Here is a 9,450-nt window from a genome sequence, read left to right on the forward strand (position 1 = left end):
TCAACAGTAAGAAATAAAACACTGAAATAAATAAAATTCTGATGATTTTCAAGTGCTTACTTCTCTTTTATCAAACACATCTGAGATGGTGCCACCCCGTAGGTCTTGAAAAAGCTGAAAAAAAAAAAAAAGATAGGTATATATTAGGAAAAACAAACAGAACTAAAGGCTTAGGACACCTGAAATGTAGGATATTTCCAGATTTTTGGGAAAGTCTCTAGACAAGAAGCAAGCAGGATTCCCTGTCTCCTACCCTACCCCCACTCTAATAACCATCCTTGCATTATGACGTGAAGTGTTAAGCACATCATCTTCACCATCTACCTTCATGCATTTTGGAGCCCTAAGTGATAGGTACTTCTAACTGTTTCACAGAGGATAAGGTTCCCTTTCCTGAGCTTAAGAGTAGGATATACAGCTGGGTGCAGTGGCTCACGTCTGTAATCCCAACACTTGGGGATGCCGAGGTGGGTGGATCACTTGAGGTCAGGAGTTTGAGACCAGCCTGACCAACATGGTGAAACCCCATCTCTACTAAATACAAGAAAATTAACCAGGCATGGTGGTGCATGCCTTTAGTCCCAGTTACCCGGGAGGCTGAGGCAGGAGAATTGCTTGAACCTTGGAGGCAGAAGTTACAGTGAGCCGAGATCGCGCCATTGCATTCTAGCCTGGGCAATAAAAGTGAAACTCTATCTCAAAAAAAAAAAAAAAAAAGAGTAGGATACCTAGTTGCCTACTGCCTTTAGTGACTCCCCACTGCCTAAGCAAGAAAGTCCACATTTTTTCCTTAAGTTAGCCCAACCTATCTTTCTAGTCTCACCAGCTACTACTTCCTTGTAACTTATATATTCCAATACAACTTACACTGCCTGCTGTCCCCAGATACACTCCATACATTCCCACCTCCATGCTAGAATCACCCTTTCTGTTTTCGACTATGAGAAGCCAACAGATCCTTCAGAGCCCAGCTTAGATGTCTCCATGAAACCTAAGTCCTTACAGCTGGAAAGATCTCCCTCCCAGCTGCTTCCACAGACTTCATGCCTTCTCCTAAAATGCTTACGGCATTCTCTTATATTATCTTCCCTTTTAGAAAATAAGCTCCTTGAGAACAAGGCTTTATTTATTTATTTATTTAGAGATGGAATGTCACTCTGTCACCCAGGCTGGAGTGCAGTGGTGTGATCTTGGCTCATTGCAACCTCCACCTCCCGGGTTCAAGCGATTCTCCTGCCTCAGCCCCCTGAGTAGTTGGGATTACAGGTGTGCGCCACCACACCCAGCTAATTTTTGTATTTTTTAGTAGAGATGGGATTTCACCACGTTGGCCAGGCTTGTCTCAAACACCTGACTTCAAGTGATCTGCCCGCCTTGGCCTCTCAAAGCTGGGATTACAGGGGTGAGCCACTGTGCCCAGCCAAGGCTTGTGTATTTTGCAACCCTTATAGCACTTAGCACAGTGTCTAACACAAAGCAGTCAATCAATAAAATTTTACTGACTGACAAGTCTTACGAGTCTTATGAGATGTACTACCTTCCAGGGAAGATCAAAGTTTCTGGTTTTTAACAAAGTGTTTGGTCTTTGCCAAACCTTGAAAGACAGAAAATTCATATTTCATTTGCAGTCAGATACTAATATACTCAAGCCCATCCTCACGTGAGAGCAAGAACTGTCTGCAGCAGCACTCTGAAGGTAGTAGTCAAGAATTTTTCTTATTTAATTCTTTCTTTGAGATCATTTTACCTTTGATGTTTCGGAAGCAGTGTCACATACATAAAGAAGTTCAGCAAGAATTAGCCCCAAAGCGTAGAGGTCCACTTCCTTTCCATAGTCTTGCGAAGAAATCTAAAGAGACCAAAATCGATTTACCTTTGTTACACTCCTTACATAAATTTCCAGCCTTCTAAAGCCCAAAAACGTTATTTGACCAAAATATCTTATATCACACAACGCCTATTTATTAGCAAGATCTGTGGAGTCTGACTGCCTAGGTTCAAATCTGTCCCGCCGAATAGCTGAATCGTCTGTGTAAATTAATGGTTAACATGGGAATAATCTCAGTTACAAAATCAGGATAACAACAGTATCAACCACAGAGTTTAATTGCGAGGGTAAATGAGATGCAGCAGATAAAGCAGTTAAAATAGCACCCCGTAGGTGACTTGCACTGCAGCTGTTCATAGCGTATTTATTCACAATATTCCATAACTAGAAACAACTCAAAGGACCACAACAGAAGAATGGATAAACATATTGTGGCATATTCATACAATGGACTGCGACTCAGCAATAAAAAGGAATTCTCTGCTGGTATGAGCAACAAATAAAGTTTTTCCAGAAGATATTATTTTGAATGAAGAAATTAAATACAACAGAGTACCTACTGTCTGATTCCATTCATATGAAGGTTAAAAACAGGAAGAACTAAACTATGGGGATAGAACTCAGAGCACTAGTTGCTTCTGATCAGTGGGGAGGAGGCATTGACTGGAAAGGAGCTTGAAAGAGCAAAATGTTCTATATCTTCACAGGCTTATAGGTTACACAGGTGTATGCATTTGTCAAAACGGAAAAATATACAGTTAAGATCTGTGCATTTTATGGTGTATAAATTGTTCCTCAACAAAATGTTGCTTTTTTTTTTTTTTTTTTTTTTGAGACGGAGTCTTGCTGTCACCCAGGCTGGAATGCAGTGGCATGATCTCAGCTCACAGCAGCCCCTGCCTCCCAGGTTCAAGCAATTCTCCTGCCTCAGCCTCCAGCGTAGTTGGCACTCCAGGCACATGCCACCACACCTGGCTCATTTTGTATTTTTGTATTTTTTTTAAGTGGAGATGGAGTTTCAACATGTTGGACAGGCTGGTCTCGAACTCCTGATCTGAGGTGATCCGCCCACCTCAGCCTCCCAAAGTGTTGGGATTACAGGCGTGTGCCACTGCACCCAGCCAACAAAAGGTTTTTAAATAGAAAAAAACACACACACACAAAATAAAAAGTAAAGTAAAATGATGAATGTTTTTAACCAAATAGTGTGAGGGCAGCAATACAGGATGCAGGAGATAACTGAAAGCAGTGGGAGGTTAAAGAGAGCCGTTGGCTCTCTTTAGTGTTCTATACTTTTTAGGCCAAGTGGCCCCCCAAAAGGAAAAAGTGTGTGCCTTCTCCATTCTAGACTCTCAAACCATCAGATAGCTCAGTATATTTATTCTTGGATGACAAAATAGTAGAGGTATTTTGAAAGCTGTATTGTCAGCAAAATAGTCTTTAATGGGCATTTACGAATTAGAAATTAAAATAGAATAAACAGCCCAAAAGGTGAAAAATAAAAGCAATCAACCCCCCAAAAAACCACATTCAAATAATGAGACTATACATAAGACAAATATTTAAAAATCAACAGCTGTACACCCATGTTCATCAGCAGCATTATTCACCACAGTCCAAAGGTAGAAGCGACCTAAGTGTCCATTGATGGATAAATGGATAAACAAAATGTGGTGTACACAACAATGGAATTAATTAGTCAGCCTTAAGAAGAAATTCTGACATGTTACAACATGGATAAATCTTGAGGATATTATGCTGAGTAAAAGAAGCCAGTAACAAAAGGGTAAATACTGTATGATTACACTTATATGAGGCACATAGAGCAGTCAAATATACAGACAGAAAGTAGAATGGTAGTTGATTGGGCTGTTGGGAGGGGAGAATAGGGTTCTTTAATGGGTGTAAAGTTTCAGTTTTGCAAAATGAAAAGTAATCTGTGGATGTATGGTGATGATGAAAGCACAACAATGTGAACACATTTAATGCCACTAAACCATACACTTAAAGATGGTGAAGGCGGTAAATTTTATATTTGTGTATTTTACCACAATTAAAAATCAAGATACATATTTTTAAAATTAACAGCTACACTAATAACAAATTAGAGATATGGAATTTCTTTTCTTTTTTTTTTTTCAGATGGAGTCTCATTCTTGTTGCCCAGGCTGCAGTGCAGTGGCGCGATCTTGGCTCACTGCAACTTCCACTTCCCGGATTCAAGCGCGGGATCTTATTTTAATAGCAAAATGCAATACAGATTCTGGAGAAAGCTTCAAAAATATAAACAATATGCCCAGGCGCCGTGGCTCATTCCTGTAATCCTAGCACTTTGGGAGGCGAAGGCAGGTGGATCACTTAAGCCCAGGAGTTCAAGACCAGCCTAGGCAACATGGTGAAACCCAGTCTCTACAAAATATACCCCAAAAAATGAGCCAGGTGTTGGTGGTTTGCGCCTGTAGTCCTGGCTACTGAGGGGGCTAAGGCAGGAGGATCACCTGAGCCAGGGAGGTTGAGGCTGCGCAGCGGTGAGCAACGATGGTGCCACTGCACTCCAGCCTGGGCGAAAAGCAAGACCCTGTCTACAAAAAAAAAAAAAAAAAAAAAAAAAAAAAAATATATATATATATATATATATAGAGAGAGAGAGAGAGAGAGAGAGAGGAGAGAGAGAGAGAGAGAGCATATATGTAGCATAATAAATTATATATATATCTTGAAGAGTATAAAAGTGGCTTTGAGGTAGGTCGTATGATTGCCCCCAATTCTGTGCTGGCCTCCTAGTGAGAGGATTACTCTTCCCCACCCTCATTGCCTTGAGCTGGGCCATGCTTTTTGCTCTCGGTAATGATGTTTAGTGATGTATGATACCGCTGAGCAGAACATGTAAAAGCCATCACAAGGTTCTGCCATTGCCTTCTGCCTTGAGGATGGCAGTGACTCAGATAGCATTTTTCCTTCAGCCTGGATCTTGGAATGAAGGAGACACGCAGAGCAAAACTGAAGCCAGACAGACTGCTGCCGACTTGTCATGTGAGCAAGAAATAGACCCTTGGTATCTTCTGCCCCACTAAGAAACCGGGGTCATTTGTTACCACAGCATAGTCTGGCAAAAGCTGACTGATGGATGACTTGAATAAGTGAGGGAAAAATACCAATTTTGGAGAAGTCTCAAATATATAAGGATATCAATGTTCCTCACCTGAATCCTCAAATCTGATGCAATTGCTATCAAAACCTCAAAACCAGTTACGGAAGATGACAAGGTGATTCAAGAGTTCATTTGGAATTGTAAATGTGAACAGCTAAGAGCATTTTTAAATTGAAGAATAATGTGGCAGGTCCTGCTGTTTGAATACTAAAGCCTAGTTTATAATGCTATAATAATCTAAATAGCATAATATTAAAAAGAGAAATAAAAAATAAATCAGTGAAACAGAACAAAGTCCAGAAACACATCTCTGAATGTGTGGGAATTTTATATATCGTAAAATAATATTGTGGTAAAATAGACATAACATAAAATTCACCCTTTTAACCATTTTTATGCCTACAATTCAGTGGCATTAACTACCTTCACAATGTTGTATAACCATCACCACTATCTATTTCCAGAGCTTTTCATCATCCCAAACAGAAGTTATACTCATTAAACAAGAAGTTCCCATTCTTCCCTTCCTCCAGATAACCTCTGTTCCACTTTCTGTCTCTATAAATTTTCCTTAAAATAGCATTTAAATAATGGACTACTTAACACATAGTGATGAAGCAACAGTATATTCACAGGGGGAAAATCAAGTTATATTCCTTTCTCATACATACACAAAAGTTAATTCAAATTGCAGTTAATTTTTATGTTAGTAAAACCAAAAAATATTTTCATAATCTTGTAGTAGAAGCCTCCAAAATAAAAATGAGAAACCTTACAGCAGTAAAGAAAGTATTGATAAATATGACAATTTAAAAGCTGCAGTGCCGGGTTTGGTGGCTCATGTCTGTAATCCCAGCACTTTGGGAGGCCGAGGCAGGTGGATCACCTGAGGTCAGGAGTTCGAGACCAGCCTGGCCAGCATAGTGAAACCCGTTTTCACTAAAAATACAAAACTTAGCTGGGCATGGTGGTGGGTGCCTATAATTCAAGCTACTTGGGAGACTGAGGCAGGAGAATTGCTTGAACCCGGAAGGCAGAAGTTGCCGTGAGCTGAGATCATGCCATTGCACTCCAGCCTTGGTGACATCATAGAGCAAAACTCCGTCTCAAAAAAAAAAAAAAAAAAAAAAAATGGCGTTATAAACAAGAAGTAACAATCAAGGAGAAAAATTCTATAATATAGTTAACAGATAAGGAATCAACACCCAATATATATCAAGATTCCTTACTGATACATGAGAAAAAGACAACTCAATTATGAGAAATTGGGAAAGGATAGGAGTAGAGAATTTGCAGAAAATGTATAAGTAAATATACAAAAAGAGGGCATACCTTACTAAAAATCTGGAAAATACAAACTAAAAGAGCAAGATACTCCTAATTCAACATACTGCCCAAAACTGACCACTGGAGAGTATGATGATGCAGCAATCTCATACATTTTGAGGGGAGAGTATTAATAGAATCACTATTTTTGGAATGACAATTAAACAGCAATTAAGTTTGAAATGCAGTTGTCAATCTATTCAATCACTTTACCTCAAGAAATCTATCACAGATTATCATAGAATTATTTGTTCTTGGGATCCAAAATAAGGAGGAATGTCTATAAGTTTATGAAGTTGTAAACAACCTAAATAAATACCCTTCGATGATAGTGAAATACAATCTGGAAAACATAGTGATACCTTGTCACTACAATAAATAAATAATAAAAATTAAAATAAAAATAATTAGCTGGGCACAGTGGTATGCACCTCTAGTCCTAGCTACTCAGGAGGCTGAGGTGGGAAGATTGCTTGAGCCCAGGATTTTGAGACTACAGTGAGCAATGATCATACCACTGCACTCCAGCCTGGGTGACAGAGCAAGACCTTGTCTCTAAAACAAAATAAGAACAAAAAAATACGATTAAATTTTAAAAAGAGTTAAATTATGGTATCTCTATATTTTGAAATACAATACAGTTGCTAAGAAAAGAATGTGGCAGATCTATTTGAACTAATATGGAGAGATTATGCTATATAGTCACAAAATAACAAAATAAGTCCTTGAAAAAATGTATGCACATAAATGTTTATGTAAAAAAGAAGTCTGGGTGTATATTTGTGTTTGTATGTTTTTATAACTCAAAAAATTATCTAAAAGGATAAAGAATAAACTGATGAGAAGGATAAGGGTGGAAGAGAATGGTGAGGGAAATTTTCAGTATATACTTCTGGACTGTTTTAATTATATAAGAAGTGTCTACTCTTTTTATAATTTTTAAAATAAAATAAGTAAAATATAGAGAGACAGGAAAGAGACTTACCTGTTCTGGGCTCATGTATCGCAAAGTTCCCGTATTCCTTGTTCGCTTTACATCATTTTTCAGAGATGTTGCAAGTCCGAAGTCTCCAATCTTTATTTGTTTTGTATCTACTAAGAATATATTACTTGGCTATGAAAAAAAAAAATTTAACTTACATGTACCAACTTGACATACTATTACCACATGTCTTCATTATACATAGAAAGGTGGATTCACTCTGCATGGTCCAAGGGAAAAGATCCAGGACTATAGGGTGGAAATAACCTAAAGATTAGCTTTAAAATATCCTAATATCCTAATAGTGTTGTCCAAAGAATGGGAGTTAGACGGTTCCCCATCCCAAGATAGGGCTGAACAACCACTAGAGGAAATGTTGCAAATATGAGTCCACGATCTGATAGGGACTGAAGTAGACATCCTTAAGACCCCTTCCAACTTTGAGATTCTCGGAATGGTTCTATTCCCAACAATACTGCAGAATTAACCTGTGCAGAATTTCTTCTGGGGGTCTTTTCTCCAAGCCTCTGACAACTTCTTAACAAACATATCCCTTCCACTGTGAAGGCATATCAAGTTTATTGGAAGCTAATAACTAGCTCTAAAATATTTTTATCCATGCAATGCTTTAAGCAGATTTTTTGTTTTTTAAAGGAAGAACAGAATAGAAGTGGTCATTCTGACTCCACGGCTTTACAGGAGGGGTTTTGTTTGGTTTTGTAAGATGGAGTCTCACTCTGTTGCCCAGGCTGGAGTGCAGCGGCATGATCTCAGCTCACCACAACCTCTGCTTCCTGGGTGCAAGCAGTTCTCCCGCCTCAGCCTCTCGAGGAGTTGGGATTACAGGCATGTGCCACAATGCTTGGCTAATTTTTTTGTATTTTTAGTAGAGATGGGTTTTTGCCATGTTGGCCAGGCTGGTCTCAAACTCCTGACCTCAAGTAATCCGCTCACCTCGGCCTCCCAAAGTACTAAGATTATAGGCATGAGCTACCATGCCCAGGTCATAGGAGGTACTGACCAATATTCTTTTTGTTTGTTTTTGAGATGGGGTCTCATTTTGTCATCCAGGATGGATTGCAGTGGCATGATCATGGCTCACTGCAGCCTCAACTTCCTCGGCTCAAGCGATCCTCCCACCTCAGCCTCCCAAGTAGCTGGGACCACAGGCCACCACACCCAGTATACTGACCAATATTCTAAAGACCATAAAAACAGGAAGGTAGTTGATGAGAAAATCAATATTTTGCTATTTTTGAAAAGGCTGGACTTTTAGTACAATGTTAGGCTATACACACAGACTCTATGGGATAATGCACTTATGAGAGGGTCTACCTAGTAAGTACCTGAGAGGGAAGAGACCACAAGCCCAGGGAAGGCTGAAGGAGGAGCTTCTGAGAAGCCAGCCTGAGATGATGGCTCATGCAGCAATTAGCAGTTGGATTAGAATTCAATTAACAGTCTGATTGGAGCCTAACACCAATAATACAGATGGAAAGCTGTAGACAGATGTGAGGTGGATGTGGAGAGAAAATATTCCTATGCTATGTTCAAGTTGCAGTGTAAGAATATGCTGGGATTGCAAGTGGAACTGCTAGTCCCACATAAGGCTATCACCTGACTCTAAGAAAGAGAAAATTGAATGTATGAAGCCATGTAAATATCTAAGCTGGATGAGGCTATCTAGTAAAAATATCAGATCACTTTTTATAGTTCATTAAAAAGAAAAAGTGGGCCAGGCGAAGTGACTCATGCTTGTAATCCCAGCACTTTGGGAGGCTGAAGCGGGCAGATTGCATGAGCCCGGAAGTTCAAGGCCAACCTTGCCAACATGGTGAAACTCTGTCTCTACTAAAAATACAAAAACTTAGCCAGGTGTGGTGGCCTGGAATCCCAGCTACTCGGGAGGCTGAGGCAGGAGAATTGCTTGAACCCGGGAGACAGAAGTTGCAGTGAGCTGAGATCACTCCACTGCCACTCATGTCTACAATCCCAACACTTTGGGAGGCCAAGGTTGGCAGATCACTTGAGCTCAGGAGTTCAAGACTTGCCTGGGCAACATGGCGAAATCCTGTCTCTACAAAATATCAAAAAATAGCCCGGCTTGGTAGCCTGTGCCTATAGTCCCAGCTATGTGGGGGGCTGAGGTTGGAGGATTGCTTG

The 9,450-nt window shown here is 39.8% G+C and overlaps 1 protein-coding gene across 7 annotated transcripts in view; it reads right to left on the reverse strand.

Annotated features, from left to right (window-relative positions):
• LOC105464848 (eukaryotic translation initiation factor 2 alpha kinase 2) overlaps positions 1-9,450 on the reverse strand; it is a 60,898-nt gene that overhangs the window by 9,163 nt on the left and 42,285 nt on the right. For all 7 annotated transcript variants that reach the window (XM_071076528.1, XM_071076523.1, XM_071076527.1 and 4 more), the window contains 3 exons: positions 7,291-7,419; positions 1,748-1,849; positions 61-114 (listed from right to left, as the gene is read on the reverse strand). In XM_071076528.1, the coding sequence (XP_070932629.1) occupies positions 61-114; positions 1,748-1,849; positions 7,291-7,419 (285 nt within the window). The remainder of the gene's footprint in view (positions 1-60; positions 115-1,747; positions 1,850-7,290; positions 7,420-9,450) is intronic.

This window comes from Macaca nemestrina, chromosome 13, assembly GCF_043159975.1.
Source record: "Macaca nemestrina isolate mMacNem1 chromosome 13, mMacNem.hap1, whole genome shotgun sequence".
Classification (NCBI taxonomy): Eukaryota; Metazoa; Chordata; class Mammalia; order Primates; family Cercopithecidae; genus Macaca; species Macaca nemestrina.